The 16689-nt window shown below is 42.4% G+C and overlaps 2 protein-coding genes across 3 annotated transcripts in view; both read right to left on the bottom strand.

Moving 5' to 3' along the window:
* brf1a (BRF1 RNA polymerase III transcription initiation factor subunit a) overlaps positions 1 to 616 on the bottom strand; it is a 113945-nt gene extending 113329 nt beyond the window's left edge. Inside the window, exon 1 of the mRNA XM_036150535.1 lies at positions 313 to 616. The gene's annotated coding sequence lies outside the window, so the exon portion shown is untranslated. The remainder of the gene's footprint in view (positions 1 to 312) is intronic.
* Positions 617 to 2494: 1878 nt separating this feature from the next.
* zfyve21 (zinc finger, FYVE domain containing 21) lies at positions 2495 to 16015 on the bottom strand. Of its 2 annotated transcripts, XM_012875903.3 has the most exons (8): positions 15794 to 16015; positions 12990 to 13040; positions 11863 to 12031; positions 9969 to 10044; positions 9712 to 9803; positions 9382 to 9435; positions 7305 to 7435; positions 2495 to 5348 (listed from the first exon to the last, which is right to left on the bottom strand). In XM_012875903.3, exons 1-8 carry the CDS (start codon positions 15917 to 15919, stop codon positions 5313 to 5315), a joined length of 735 nt encoding a protein of 244 aa, XP_012731357.1. In that variant the 5' UTR covers positions 15920 to 16015; the 3' UTR covers positions 2495 to 5312. The 2 variants fall into 2 exon arrangements, with proteins under 2 accessions (XP_012731357.1, XP_012731358.1); XM_012875904.3 differs by lacking the exon at positions 9382 to 9435 and having other exon boundaries at positions 15794 to 16011.
* Between the last annotated feature and the right edge of the window lie 674 nt (positions 16016 to 16689).

Below are 16689 nucleotides of genomic sequence, written 5' to 3'. Positions count from 1 at the left end.
CGACGTGGCAGCACCCGCCTTCGTCTCGCGGATCCCCCGGCCTCCATCTTTACCGTCCGAGGAGACGCTGGCTCCTGGCAGGAGGTACCGGCGATCTAATACATGAAGACGTGCTCTTAGATGAAGCAGCAGTTTCTTTTTTCCCCCCCCGCTGGCCGTACTGCGCTTATCGGGAGTCACATGGAGCTGGTGACAGCTGGGAGAGACGCTGAACCCCGGGGCAGCAGAGCGACATCACTAAACAGGTTTACCCTAGAAAGACGCGTGTCACCGCCGAGCAAACACGCCCGCGCAGCCCCGGTGTTTCCGTACCTTCACTCCGGTGAACTCCCGACGGGAGCAGCGTAAGGTCACGCTGGCCGGTGGCTCGGCGATAAACGCGTTTCCAGGAGGATCTCTGAAACTCGGAGGTGTCGCGTTCACTTTCCCGCTTGGGCCGCAGGAGCTGGAAGGGTAGGCGACGCACAGGGCGGGATGACACCTCACATTGGTCCCGGTAATATTAGCTAAAGTACCGGCGAGGCGCAGTGCAGCGCGTGCGACTCCCAGCACAACAGCAGCCACGTGCGCCCGCAGCCTCTGGGAGACACGGACGAGACCAACTGGAGAGGGGTGCGAAGGAGGGAAAAAAAATCATCACAAAACATACGTTTTATCAATTTTATTACTAATTTGTCTTATGTCACGTTTAGTTGGTTATAAAAACTGTTGTAAGATTGCAAGTGAATAAATATAATCCACGATAGCCATAGTTACCCCGATATCATGTTGGCATTTTCCAACTTCCGGCTCCACTTTTAAATGGACTGAAATATTAAAAAATAATATCGCTTATTTATTTGTTATTGTTGCGTGCCAGACCTTCCAGTAAGATCTGTACGAAATTCGAATCAAATTGTTGTAATTTTATTGCGATAAATCTGATACCTGTGGAAATGGTACCACGTTTGGAAGGAAAATGTCATTTGTTGGTTAAGTCCATTAATAACCTGGAGACGTTGTGAGGAGTCTCCGTGTTTAAGCTTTGCTCTTGCTGCAGCTCCGATAGATATAATTAGAAAAGACGAGACACCTCCAACGACCCTCTCCTCACTTTTCTCTGTTGGGCCATCTAGCTTGCCGTATTTTAGCTGGAGTGTCTCGCTGAGACAGATTTACAGCATACACAGATATACCCGATAGCTCAAGTGAAAAACAAATCTGTCAAAAATATAAAATAAGGTATAACCTGTGTTTTGCAAATATGCACATCCTTATCTTGAAGTACCTTTTGAATAAGTCTCATGCACTCAGTATCAGTTTATCAAGTCATATCTTGATTTGGTAACATTTTAAAAAATTACCATGATATGGTTCCACCAATAGGTCTTCAAAACTCTCAGAATGAGACGACTACAAAGTTTTTTAGTTGAATTTACTTCTGGACTCTCTTTCCTCTCACAAAGACATCCCTTTGTAAATAAGTAGATGTATTTTTAGACTTACTGTGTTGCTGACAAATTAAACCCCCTTCAGCTTTCCAGCGGGCACCTGGATGTTTTTGGTTAAAACTGACTGATTGGGATGTCCATAATTTAATTTATATTTATATAAAAAAAAAAAAAAACACAATTCCTTCTGAAGAACAGTCAGCCCAGCGCATGACACCAGTGTTGTAGTCAAGTCACTATGCCTCGAGTCCGAGTCCAGGTTCGAGTCTCCAGTGTTCAAGTCCGAGTCAAGTCATTAAAAAAAATCAGAGTCGAGTCCGAGTCAAGTCCGAGTCGAGTTACTATTGATCCAAGTCGAGTCCTTATTGATCAAGTCAAGTCCCGCACTAAAGTATGTTTTTTAACTAAAAAAAAATCCACACTCCACCACATTGCACTAATAATTTAGATATTAAAATCATACACCAAATAATATTCTAATGACATTAAAATTATAGCCTAATGATATAAAAAAAAAGTAGAGTCTTTTCTCAATTTCCGAGTCAGAATGATCTGAATGTAGGAGTCAGAGTCCAAGTTCGAGTCATCAGTGCTCAAGTCCAAGTCAAGTCACGAGTCTCTAAATTTAGCTAATGACTCGGACTCGAGTTCGAGTCTCGGAATCGAGTCCTACAACACTGCATGACACTGCACTGTATTTAACAGTTGTGTATTTACTTTTGAGAGTTCCCAGTTACATTGTAACACATGTATAACTGCATAGTTTATTTAATGCACTTTTGACAATCGATTTCATGGATTGTGGAAGCCTATAATTTTTAGTACTAGACGAGAGGCATTTATTCTAGCCAGGAAAAAGAGTTGCCTACTAATTAATGCTTCGATGATTCTGTAAATGCCTAAAAACCAAAAGTAAAAAACAAAACAACTGGACTTGTTTTCCATAGTTGAAGACGTTTCGCCTCCTCTCCATGAAGTAAAATAGCAGTTTAAAAAAAAAAATGTATGGAACAAAAAGAGGCTCTACAGGCCTACATAAATAAAATTGAGACAAAACAGGAAGACATAGTTATAAACACTTGATTTATTAACAGAAAGTCCAACAAGATGGGGCATTGTTAGAAACATAACCGAGAAGGAAGGACTGAGAAGTGGACTCAGAGCAGAACAGATTGCACATGTTTACATTTTACATTTGGTGCTGCTTAACACATTTAAACAATCATAATGAATTAAAACAAAGGGCTGCACAGTCCACCACTTCCTTAGAAACCTTTAGTTGAGGTGAAGTTTTGTTCTTATTCATATATCTGTTTCTTCTGGTAGAGAGATGGCTGCTTATCAGTTCAGAAAATAACCAAGGGATATCTGTGCAGGTTCTCTTCTTACCTCAAAACCTTTACATGCCTGTGAACTGACAGGAAGACTTTAAAACAGGAAAATACATTTTAAATTAAATATTACTAATTTTATCACTCAGGGGAGCAGGAAAAAACAAACAAACATCAAAGCGTAGAAGGAAGCTGGTGAAAGGTGTTTTTATTGAACAGAACATGTAGGCAGAACCCAGCAAATGTTGCTGGCCAACTTTGTGCTATTATAAAATATATATATATATTGTTCATGCAGAGAAATAAAAAAATATGCACATTTGAGAATTTGTGAGGAGTCAACAACATTACAGTAACAAAGTTCAGCATCCAAATTGTTATTGTGCGGTTATAAAGTATGCACTATGAACAATTGAACTGAGGGATCAATTACTGACCAGTATTTCAGCTGAACAGGCACCAAGAGGTGACGGCTAGCTGGTTTTCTGAGGTGGAACAGGGGCATCATTTTGGTGGATCAACTTTACCCCCTGCCTCAACTTTATTTTTTTCACAATATAGAAACAAATAAAGCAAAAGTATTTGATAAATCATCTTTTTTTTTTTCAAGAAAGTGCTACATAAGATTATTTTCTCCAGTCTCTTTAGTTTAGAGATTCAATTCTTTGACATTCTTCACTTGTTCCTTACATAATAATCATATTCAAAAAATGAATTTAAAGCCAAACAGCTAAAAACATGACTTGCCTTCTAATAAAAAAAAAAAAACAACCTTTCAAGTTTATTTTTTATAGTAACAGTGAGCTTTTGCTCTCAAATGTAATAGTGCTGAGTCATGGTGGGTCTGCTTGCAGGTCATCTGGGTTACTGTAGTGTGTTGTCTCTGTTCAAATACTCCACATGACCACCAAACATGGATGGTTTCACACTGAGGTGAACAATTCATATCTATAAAGTGTCTACAAAAGGAATAACTCGCTCCCAGCAATACAAAAACCTTCATTATAGTTGGTTTAAAAAGGACATTAGATCAGTCAGGCATGTCATCTAAAGCAGGAATAGGTAACAAAATAGCTCATAGAAAACTTTTACTTGGGTACTTGAAACTATATTTAAAGGATTTCTCCGTGTGTTCATACATCACTTTGGTCAGTGAATAGTCAAAAGATCCCTTGATGCAGATGAAGGAAGGAGTGAAAGTTAGTCCCTCAATAAAACAAAAAGCAAAAACACCAAGTAGCATGGTGCTACTATCAGAAACCAGACCAAAGGGTGTGATGCTCTTTGCATTTCAGGAGCTGTTGTCTCTTCTGGCTTTGGCCTTATGCAGGAGACTTTTCTCCCTCACCTCCTAAGTGTGCATTTTTACTGTAGTTAGCCAGATCAGTTCTCTTAGAGTTGCACATCTAAAATACAGATGCACACCAAAAAAATCCTATATAAAAAAAAAAAAAATACAAAAATCAGTTGGTCACCAGGGTCAGATGGTCAGCCCTGACTGGTGATAGGCCAGTCAAAACCTCAATCTGACCCCCCCTCCTAATCAAACACAACAGGCCACTGGATCGCAGTACAACAGTCTTTGGTGTGGAAGCCGTTAACTGAGTGAAGACTCAAAATTAATCGTTTTCAGTATCAGTGAGATGTTAAAAACAGGAAGCTATTGCCTTTGCTTCTCATCTGGATAAATAATGAGAGCTCTCAGCAGCAAGGATGAAACACAGATCGGACCTAGATCTTTGGGACCGAAAATTGTTTTTTTTTAGATTGGAAACCACAAAAAACAAATTCTGATCTAAGACTCTAATTTAAGAGAGAGAAAATGGCATCTTAGAGAAAAGCTCAAGCACAACCACGTCAAAGGGTGGTGGATTTTACAAATAGATTCAATAACTTGAATAAAACTAATAACTCTAAATAAAACAGAAGATCCAGGCCAGACTTTCTTGCAGTTTTCCAGCCAACAACAACAGCTTCCTGATGCAAAGAAGATTTTGAAATATCTGCTTCTCAACCTGTGTAACACGTTGGTTGCTTCTGTCCTTTAATGTGCTTATAATAAGCCTGGAACTGGAAGAGCTGCAGCAGGTACTACTTGGTTGTGCTAACTAGAAATGAAAACTCCTGTGCCACTAATAACACACGGCAGGATTTAATCTCTCTGTGTAATGAATGACGAAATGAAGACTAACGATTTTATAGTTTTGTTAACAAAACTGAGGAATTATTATTAAAGCAACTTTGTAACAACATCTATACTGCATGCCCCATTTAGTGAATTAAACCAAACGGGAGCCTGAAAAGTGAGAAAATATACAATAAACCTTCACATGTACAGAGTACTGGTTATACAATAAGTGTTTTTTATTTTTTTAGAAATATTTCTTGCAAAAATTACTGACGAGAGCTGGCATAAAGAACCGATGAGAAATCAGATGGATAAATCAAATCTGTACTGATGTTAGAGTCTGGATGAAAACAAACCCGATCTGAATCTGGATGGGCTGTAAAACACTTGGGTGTGCGCCTCTTCCACGGTCAGTCCTGGCCGTCACTGGTCCCGGGCGTCATGCAGCAGTTTGGCCGCCTGTCACAAAGACAACGCCAAACGACTTTAGGAGATCTGCTTTTCTTTAAAAATCCACACTACATTTTTTATTTCGGACATTCCTAAGCCACCATATTTTTTTCCTGAGGTCTTGTTTTTAAAGTGCACAGCTTCAACAGAAGTTCTTCAAGAATCGGTGTATACTTCTCTATATTTTCCACCATGTTTGTTCTGCGATCTCATAAATATCCAACTCATTCATAGCATTTTACCTAGATTTGTAAAGGTTGCACAATTCTCACTCAGTTTCACAAAGCAAAGGTTTAAAAGCTTTCACAGAAAGAACACACTTGGATGTCCATTTATTTTGGAGAAAACATGGAGAACATACTCAGCGCCATCACAGGTTATATATAGCCTTCTATTGTACCAGCATGCTTTTGATGGGCATTTATGGTTATATTCAATAAAAGTAACAAACGTAAACACAAAATGCAGCGTTTATTCTGAACGTAAAAGCCAAACCTACATGGACCAGTGTAAAAAAGCAAATCCTTTTACCAAAACCCTCTGTTGGTGGCCACAGGCTGAAGAGCACGTAGGTTCTGCAGCAGGACAACGATCCAAAACACGACAACTTATGTGTGGCTTAAAGGGACAGTGTGTAACTAATTTGGCTTTTTATTAGCACAAATCAAGTAATGCTTCCATAAATACATATTCTGGCAACCGTGTAATAATCGCATCAAAAATGAAAGAGTTCTCATAGCTTAGAATGAGTAGTTTAGAAATATACTTATTTGTAATTCATTGAGTGCACCACTAGATGGTGCTCCAGTGTGGAAATCTTCCACACTGGAGCTTTAAGGAAAACATAAAGAAGACTTTCAGGTGGTCTAGTCAAAGTCCTGACCTGAATCTTATTGAGATGTTGTGGCATGATCTTAAAGTGTAACTCACCGCAAAAATAAACTTTAGCAGATAAACTGTATAAACTGAGCCTTTGCATATTTTTATGCAAGCTTTTTTTTAGTTCTGCAATATTTGTGCTAAAACCGTCTTAGTGCCGCCCTCTTAGACTTGAATGGTAGCTATTGCAGTTGAATTTTCCTATTGGTTCAAATGATTCATGCTTTCATCTCACAGTTATGAGTTTGTGGGGTGAAAAATCCTCTACCTCAAAAGAGAGTTCAGTGGCCAAAGCATCCTGTTGTCACTCCATGTCTCAGCAGGTCACTTTCCCTCTTCCTGACCGCGGCAGCAAGCAGCCCTGCTTAAGACCCCCACCCCAGCGCTCAGCCGCGTCTCCTGGAACCACCACCATGATTCTCTGAACCCAGGGGATTCACTTGCCAGTTATTGCAAACATTTAATTACAGGTGTAGCTACCAACGGAGGCTCCATTTATTAGTTTTAGGGGGCAATAACTTTTCACACAGGGCTTTGCATGTTTGGATTTCCCGTTCTTAATAAAAACGCAACTGTTTGAGACAGATTGCTGCTTTCACGTGAAGTCGCTAAATTACCAAAAACACAGAGAAAAGTCCCTTTATTTTGTTTCTAGTCAGTTTTCTGAATAAAAGTTGCTATATGGGTCTGAAAAGACCCCAAATATAGCAACAGAGTTGCTAAGTTGGCAACACTGGACTGTCGTCTCTAGTTTTCCTTCGTTACTGAGAGCAGCGCAGCTACGCAGCGAGCTGTCATTTCATGATATTCAAGTTCATTTTAAACTCTGATTATGACTAGAATACGTGCAAAAACATACAGTATGCTATATCACAAGCTTGACATTGTTTTAACACATTTTTTAATTCATTCTGAAGGTGTGGTGGCTTTTATTTTGGTGCGGCGGTGCGCCACGATCAGTTACATGTAGAAGAAAACCTGTATTGCAGTGCATGGTCTTCCTGCGCTTAAAGCTGTGTGAACCCCATAGTGTTTAAGTCGCTAGAGTGCCAAACAATACACACTCGGGTGTGCCGTTCATCGTACCTTGTGCATTGCAGCGAGCCACAATGCTGCCACCTTCTTGTCCTCCGCAGCCTCCATCTGTAGCTGCTGTGCATCCTGGGAGCCCATCGGTTTGTAATGGAGGAGCATCCCGCTAGCCCGTGACGTCCCTCCTACACACACACACACACACACACACACAACTCAGAGAAAACTCACTTTCCTTTTTCTAACTACAGCATTTGTTACTTTAAGTCTAAAACAGTCGCAACACTAAATAAAACTGGATGAGATGAGAAAATAGAAGTTTTTCTCCGGCTCAGAGGGCTAACATCCCCATAAACCTGAACTGATTAATATTTATGTGAACAGACAGGACATTGTGAAGCAATGACAGCAGCAATAACAAACCAAAGGAGCGCTCTAATCATCAGCTGCACTGGAATAGTGCAAAAGGAAATATTTTCATGCTGAACCGAACAAACCCACGAAGACATGCAGCAGGAAAGGCTGAGTGTTGTTGGGATGGAGATTAGCTTTGGTCTTCAGGTGAAGAGGCGTCACAGTCTTTTATTATATTAGAAAATGTAAACACTTCTTTTCAAAATCAATATTCATCATGTGAAACCGCTTTGATGTGATGGAGATCATCTATGTTAGTAGTGGTGTACAGATGCTCACATTGGACAAATGTGTACCAGATGTGTCATTTGTTACTTCAAGGCTGGACTATTGTAATTCTTTACTATCAGGAAGTCCACAAAATGCAGTTCGAAGTCTTCAGCTGATTCAAAATGCTGCGGCAAGAGTTCTGATGAAAATCAACAAGAGGGATCATATTTCTCCAATTTTAGCTTCCCTTCATTGGCTTCCTGTTAAATCAAGAATAGAATTTAAAATGCTCCTTCTAACGTATAAAGCCCTTAATAATCAAGCTCCATCATATATCAGAGCTCTAATTACCCCGTATGTTCCTAACAGAGCACTTCGCTCTCAGACTGCAGGTCTGCTGGTGGTTCCTAGAGTCTCTAAAAGTAGAATGGGAGGCAGATCCTTTAGCTATCAGGCTCCTCTCCTGTGGAACCAACTCCCAGTTTTGGTCCGTGAGGCAGACACCCCGTCTACTTTTAAGACTAATGTTAAAACTTTCCTTTTTGACAAAGCTTATAGTTAGAGTGGCTCATACCTGAGCTATCTCTATAGTTGTGCTGTGATAGGCTTAGGCTGCTGGAGGACATCAGGGTTTATTTTTCTCACTCTACTGATTTCTACTGTTCTTCAGTCTACTGTTCTCCAGTTTTGCATTGTATTACATTGAAATGACTGTCGTCATTTCAGCTTTTAACTTTTTGCTCTCTCTCTTTTTCTTCATAGTAGGTACACCTGGTCTGGCGTTCTGTTAACTGTGACATCATCCAGAGAAGACGGCTCACCCGCTACTACCATCTAATGTAGAACAGATTACTAGATCAATGTGTGCTTCTGTGCTTGTTTGTTTCTCTTGTTGTGTCTCTGTTCTGTCTTCTGTAACCCCAGTCGGTCGAGGCAGATGACCGTTCATACTGAGCCCGGTTCTGCCGGAGGTTTTTCCTTCCCGTTAATGGGTGGTTTTTCTTCCCACTGTCGCTTCATGCTTGCTCAGTATGAGGGATTGCTTCAAAGCCATGTACAATGCAGACAACTCTCTCTGTGGCTCTACGGTTCCCCAGGAGTGAATGCTGCTTGTCGGGACTTTGATGCAATCAACTGGTTTCCTTATATAGGACATTTTTGACCAATCTGTATAATCTGACCCAATCTGTATAATATGATTGAACTTGACTTTGTAAAGTGCCTTGAGATGACATGTTTCATGATTTGGCGCTATATAAATAAAATTGAATTGAATTGAATTGAATGTGTTATCGGCTGCATTTCTATTCGTATTTTTTTTACTATTCATTGATCAATCTCCAAAGTTTGCAAAACAACATTCTAGGGACAAGCTGTACATTTCATAAGGTGATTTCTGTTGGAATGCGAGACATGAGATTTGAACAGAAAAAGAAACAAGGGAGGGAGGGAGTAAGGAAAGGAAGGGAGGAGGGATGGAGACTGGGAGGAGCGAGCTGAAGCCAACCTTCAAAGATACAGTGACTGTCCAGCAGACTGGTGTAAGTGTGGATGTCTTCCTCTGAGTCCAGAGGAAGAGGAGAACCGTCACCGGAGGCAGAGCAGCAGGGTTAGTCAGAGAAGAACATTCAGGGTTAATAGAGACATATTCTAATTATTTTCTCATGACATTCAAAGTGCAAAATGTTACTTTATTAAGAGGAGGGGAGAAAAAAAAGGAAGTAAAAGCTAATTATTCCCACAGCTGCAGGAAATCATCCAAATGTGATTTGTCTGACAGGACTGAAACACCTTAAACGTAAATGCTGACGTTTCTAACACACACACAGGCTTTTACCTCCTGGACTTGTCCCGTCTGTCAGTATCTGCATGCTTGAGATCCGGGACAGCTCAACCTCAAAGTGACTTTCCCCGTCAAGAAACAAATACCTGATGAGGAGGTAAAAGAGAGACAAGAGTCAGTCTGCCTTCTCCTCCAGAGGGAAATGATGCCTGACGAACAGTGCTGGGAAAACTGGGCCTCCTCCTAAACCCCAGTAAGCTAGCAGCACGTAGCTTTTATCCAACGGGATGTTAAGGCCATCCCAGACTCACCTGTGGTTGTTGGAGAGGCGGCATGTCATCGTTTCACACTTGTCTGTTGTTCCCAACGTGACAACGAAGGTGCCTCCTGGAAAACAACAAAAGACTGAAGTGTGCAACATCTTTCCCACTGACACAGGTGGACATTGAAGTAGTTCTGTATGGCAAGCCGTAAAGGCCAATAATCGTCTGTACGCGAGCGCGTGTTTTTTACGTGTTTCCAGCCAGAACGCGCAGTGACGTGAAAAACGCGCGCTCGCGTAAAATACGGGTTGTACTGACGATTATTGGCCTTTACGGCTTGCCATAGTTCTGCCCTTTTTCTCAGAGGGTCCTCTTGCAGATGGTAACCTGGTATATCGACAAATTCGGAAAAATCTCTGAATTAGACCGTGAGCATAACGGTGCTGAATTCTAAGCTAACAGTACGACACGGATGTTTCAGAGCAACATAAAGCTTACGTGCATCAGAGAAGTTGTAAACCACCTGGACAACAGAGCTGTAAGCTAACGCTAGCTGTTGTTAGCTTCACAGACAGCCCAATAACAGGGTTGTGTCACGCTCAGAGCACTTTGAGCTGCTGTCTCTGTCTGGGAGTTGGTTTGTTTTGCATGATCTGCAACGCCGATGGGGCGGGGAAGCCGCCTCTCCTCTACTACATCGGGCAGTGACAGGACCGGTTAAATACCTCTCACTGCTCTAAACATTTTTACTCCATCATGAGACACTGAAATCGGGGACGCCTGGTCCCCCTATTTTAAGTGATAAAGGAGCAGCATAGTTTTCACAAGCCCAGTGAGCCCTCATGTGGCTATAGACGTTAATGTTCACTCCTTGGTTCATGCAGGTCAAGATGACTTCCCATTTAAATTTGATAAACAAGTCGCACCTTAATATAAGTCAAAATATGAAAAAAGTGCGACTTATAGTCTGAAAAATATGGTAGTCTTTCCCAAGCCATCCAGTCTGAAACAAGCAAGTGTTTCATATCAGCAGGTCTGTAAGCTACAGATATTCATGAGAACATTTCATACTTCTCTAGACTCAGGTTTCTATAGTTTTCGGGATTTTTAAAGCCATTTTTTAAAGTATTTATTCAAAACTACCTCATGCTTTAATGGTCTGACATTTGGAACCAATAAAATCTGCTGACTGAGGACAAAACAAAGGATGAGTTATTTGGAGGAAGAACGAATGGAGGAATCCAGACGAGGCTTTTAGACGTCAGAACATTTTAACAACAGTCAAAGGTATTAGTGGCAGCATCATGCTGTGGGCTGTTTTGGTACCAAGGGTACCAATAAAGAAGAAGGACGACCTCCACCAGCTTCTTCAACTTCCCCTCAACTCAGCAGCTGGTTGGTTGAAACCAGGACGCCATTAGGTATTCCAGTGAACGCAGGGACTCAGGTACTCTTGAAAACTACTTTTGGAAACCAATAAAGCAGGAGAGTATTATGCTTGGAGAGAGCCCTGATGAAACCATACTGAAGATGTACTCACTATGTCTAAAAGACAGCCAGCGCTGCAGGAAACTCCTCAACTCAAACCAACTCAACGCTTTCTATCCTGGAACATTGTCAGAATTATACCAAAAGCACGTTTGCAGGGTGCTATTTGCTGAATGACATTTATCTCCTTATTAGTGACTGCAAATAATTGTTCCTGTAATTTATTTTCAGCGTGAGGCCAAAATCAATTCAAACCGGTGGACCAAATGCTCGTTTTAAACGTACCCAGGACATATCCTGTACCGTCATTCCACTTTAAAAAAAACAAAAGTGTTGTTTGTGCCATAAAAAGCTAAAAATCAATATGACGTCCCTGGCCATCTAACCCTCTGACCAACAACATCAGTGCAGAGCAAAGTGAGCTGAGGAGCAGCAGAAGCGAGAGCTGTTTTACCTCCCAGAAGCACTTTGAGCTGCTTGTCGTAGAACTCCGCCTCTTTCTGCGAGAGCAGGCCGCACTCTGCACACTGCCTCACCGGGTCAACGAAGCACATTCGGGGCAGCGCCACCTTCTTGCTGCAGCATTTGTCGCAGAAGCACCGGCCGCAGCGCCGGCAGTGGTGCTGCAGGACACAAACGCATCGGTTAGACCTGGACTTAAAAGTTTTAATACGTCTAAAGCTACGTTTGCCCCCATGCATCATTTGTGCCTGATGACAAATTTAATCAGGAAAAAACTGGCACAACGCACACGAGAACAACACCAGAAAGAAAACCAAAGAAGTCATAAAAAAAATGAGCCCATTATGTGGTCGGTCCAGTTTGCCAATCAGATTCTGTTTACCCTCTCAGTGTGCCTGCAGACCCGATCAGATCAGCCTGAATAAATGTCTAAACTCTCCTAAATGCTGGACTACAAGAACAGGTTACATCTGCTAACATTCTTCAAAAAGTCCTGTCATTTCATTCGACTTTAAACGGTGCCACGTCTGCAGGGTGAGGTTATGAAACGATTTTAAGACCAGAGTTGAACCCATTTCACACGAATGCAGAGTCATGTGTGTAGGGGAAATTCACATGGCACATCTTTGTGAACACACCATTTCTCCATCCAGACGGACTGACAGCTATTTTGCAAAAAAAGAACGATCACATTTTTCAGCCTCTTAAATGTGGAAAGTTGCCGTAGACCTGGTAGGACTGGCTGCTGTAATCACAGCGTGACGTGGAATAGCTCAACAGGGCTGAACGCACATGCTGCTGGCGACTGTGATACCACAAACTGAGAAATATTTTGCAAGCCGGATTTTTGATTGCGATTGAAAATCCCTGCTGGCAAATTTAAATTGTTTTCTTTTCTTCCTTAGACATCGCAGATTCTCTTTTTTTTGAGAACTTTCCCTACACAAAAGTAAAACAAATATTGAGGAGAGAAGTCAGCAGGCACACCGTAGAGCTCCCAATCCAAACTGGGGGGGAAATGAGAGGACAACAGACCCAATGACAGATCAAAGCCTGATCAGATAAAGTCTTTTCAGTCAGATGCAGCTGTGATGGTGCGGAAAGAAGGACCAAACCCACCTTTCTTCTGATGAAGTCAAACTTGGTGTCACATTGCATGCATCTGGGACACTGGGTGACAGGGACAGAGGAAAAACAGGATGTTACACAACCTGCTGAGCAGTGCAGATTCCAGACAAACAGCAGCCTGGCTGCTGCTCTGATTCAGCTGCTCAGAGCACAGACACACCACCGTTTCAGCTCATTTTCACTTTTCTACTAAAACTATCTCTTCAGGTCGTTTACTCTCTCACACACACGCACTCTGGGGGATTTCGCAGCACTTTTCAAAGACCTAAAAGTTTAAGGGAAAATTAACATTAGCATCTGAGCAGAGATCGTAGTCGGAAATGAACGATTAAGTTGGATTTGTGTGCAAACTTAAGCAAACAGCGTTGCACTGTGGCGCCGCTAGCAGGCTAACTAGCACACGCTAAGCTAGCACTGGGCGGCTCTGGCCGGGTCCAGTTCTGCGGTACAGGCTCGGCTGACCAGAACTTCAGGCACCAGACCGGCCATGGCAGCCAGCAACGCCCAGCGCAGCAGCCTCCGCCAACAGCGACGTCCACAACACCGTCACGTTGGCAGCAGTTCGGAGGCGGAAACCGGAAACGGCAATATACTCCCACCAAAATAAAAGCCCAGCACCTTAGAGCCTAGAGCGCTTCTAAAAGATTAATCTTGACTTGTGCTAAAATAGAGAGGTCCATCTGTGGCACAGAATTAAAAAAAAATCTGGCAATAATCTGCATAACTAATTCATTTATTGCACCAATTTATTGTTTTATCCGCACCCAAAAGGTTTATACAAAACTGCAGAACGAACAAATTCCTTCCAGCAACTATTCCTACTGCTGCTAAAACAACATCCACCATATCACCAAAGGTAGCTCGCCATCCAGATCATGGAGACCAGGTGTTCCGATCACCTCCACCGCTGCATAAAACGACCAGGCCTGCCGACTGTTTCTACAAACATCTGTGAAAGATTGCCTCTGTCACAGGAGCTCAGTCAGCTCCAGCACGGTTCTGACGGGATGCCACCTCAGCGATAAGCCCACAGTTGTGAAATGTCCTCACTCCTAAACGTTCCCCAGTCAGCCGTCAGTGGCGTTATAACAAAGCGGAAGCGGTCGGGAGCGACGGCGACTCTGCCAGGAAGCGGTAGGCCAAGTAAACGGACACGAGGAAGGGGATGCTGAGGCGTACAGCGCGCAGAGTCGGCAACTTCCTGCAGTGTCAACATAGTTCCTACACGTCTGAGCCAGAAGTGACCAACACCCTTAAGATGCTAGGCAATGCTAGGCAACCATGATCATCATGGTTTCCAGACAAGCAGAAAGTGTATTGATGATACTTTTAACAACTGTGCAAGTGAAACTGCCTCTGATATCTTACTACGGCATAGTTATTCCTTAGTAAACGCCATTGTGTAGCGTGGCGACACAATGGAAGAGCTTCGTGCCCTGAAACCCACGGACACATACGATCAGTGTTTTAACAGCTCTGTAACAAATGAGCGGACACTTAAAGTGGATAACGCGGTTCTGGCAACTGGCAGTAACAAACACGTACATGTTCCTGCTGGCCTGTAGATACAGGCTCGACGACGTTCAGCACTCAACTCCTCGGTTAGTGGCCCTTCACATTTTCTGATTTTTGGGATGTACTGAAAGCCAAGCTTTGCCGAACCGTCTGCACGGTCGGAACATCCTCTCACCCAACGTGAAAGACCCATTTCAAGCTACTTGTCTGACTGTAAAGTTTGGTGGAGGGGGGGTTTCTAGTTGGTCCCTTCCTCTTCCAACATGACTGCACCAGAGCACAAAGCAAGGACCATGAAGACATGGATGAGACAGTTTGCTGTGGATGGCCTTCACTGGCCTGCACAGACCTCAACCTGATGGAAGACCTTAGAGACTGAGAACCAGGCCTTCTCATCCATCGTTACCTAACCTTACTAATGCGCTGCTCAAAGAATGCTCAGACTTCCCATAAACACTCCAGAACCTTCCCAGAACAGCTGAAGCTGTTATAGCAGCAAAGTGTGGACCAACGCCATATTGATCCCTATGGAATAAGACCTGGATGTCACTTAAGTTCACATGAGAGTCACGGCAGAAGAGTGAATACTTTAGGTAATAAAGTGAAACTATTACAGTTCTAAATGTATTTAAAACATTAAGTTGAAACGGGCTGTGTAGTCTGCACTGTTGCTTTTTACTTTTATTACTTATTGTTGTCTAATCTATGGATTATTTTTTATTGTTCATTTTATTCTTCATTTCAGGAACCGAGGCAACGTTGTTGTGATGTAAAAAAGCTTTTTTAGCTCATCTTTCCAAGAAGGCTGTGGGTTTGGATCCCAGCCTGGGCTCTGAGTGGCTATGGAGTACAGATGGATGGACGTTCATGAACAGAGAAACTCAGCTGTCTCTGATACATTTCTGCTCAGAGAAAACTGAAAACAAATTGACAAATTAACCTTTACTTTAAGCGAGAGGGGAATATATATATATATATATATTCTTATTTTTTCTGCATTTAGTACCATTACTGTGTCCTTACTGTGCCGACTTTTTTTTTTTTACCTGCTGCCATTTGCCTTCCACTTTGCAGCTGGTACACCTGCACTTTACCACTGAGGGACAATAAATTATATTTCCATTCTATGCTCAAGCGTCACTAGTCAAATAGCATTTTGACGAACTTAAAAAAAATGCTACGCTTATTCTGAAAACCCTGAGCGGAAACGTCCTGATTATTGCCTCATACCGCTTTCCCTCGCTGTGCCAACGCTTCGCATTTGGCCGTCGACGTCTCACCTCTCTGTCCGGAACCCACTGAGGCTCGTCCAGGGAGAAGGGGCTGCTGAAGGCTCCGTTTTCCGGAACCATTCGCAGGCCGCTGGGGCTGCGAACCAGCTTCTTCCCGTCTGGAACCGAGGACATTTCCCTTCTCACGTTCCCCCTCTCTTCTGTCCGAGTCGTCTTCTTCTACCGCAAACTCCAAACGGGCCACGCCCCCCATAGGAGCAGCCAACCAATCAGAGCGCAGCTCGGAGATCACATGACATCCCTTGTTTTGCCTCTGCTACATTGTCAAAACAGAGGGTCATCTGATACTAACAATAGCAAGGAACAGATTTGTGTCGCCCTTTTTGCTGAAAGAACAAGAGTTTATTTAAAACCTTAACGGCGACCATTCAAACAGCAATAAACTGTAAAGCCACACACGATTTTTTTTTTGACTTAGCATAGACCTCAGATTGACTTTGTTCTTCAGTTTAAGTCATAAAAAAAAAAGACCAAAAGTATTAATAATTTGCACTGTACAAGTGCTTGAAACCATGTTTAAAATGTGTTGAATGTGTCCACCTGCTGAATTCACGGTTCTACGGATTCTGCCAAGAAGAGAGGTGAAATAACTCATGCTAGAATTTCTTTGGTTGTTAAAAATAACAGATGCTTTCTTGGACTTTCGCTAAGGGACAATTTACCAACGATCAGTCGGTCTGTAGGTATATGTTTGAACCTGTACGTGGAATTTTGACCCCATGTGGTTTAGAGAAAGTCAGTAATAAATCCAAACATACAATTCTGGCTGTTTGTTTTATAATTCAACCACAATCTTTATCTTTTCGCTTCAAGGAACAGTCTGAATAAATAACCATGACACCAAAATGAATGGCCTTCACCCTGATAAGTGTGCGTAAAGCTCA

The sequence above is a fragment of the Fundulus heteroclitus genome, chromosome 19 (genome assembly GCF_011125445.2).
Source record: "Fundulus heteroclitus isolate FHET01 chromosome 19, MU-UCD_Fhet_4.1, whole genome shotgun sequence".
Taxonomy (NCBI): domain Eukaryota; kingdom Metazoa; phylum Chordata; class Actinopteri; order Cyprinodontiformes; family Fundulidae; genus Fundulus; species Fundulus heteroclitus.
The sequence above is the reverse complement of the archived record's forward strand: the minus strand, read 5'-3'. Positions and strand labels throughout refer to the sequence as shown.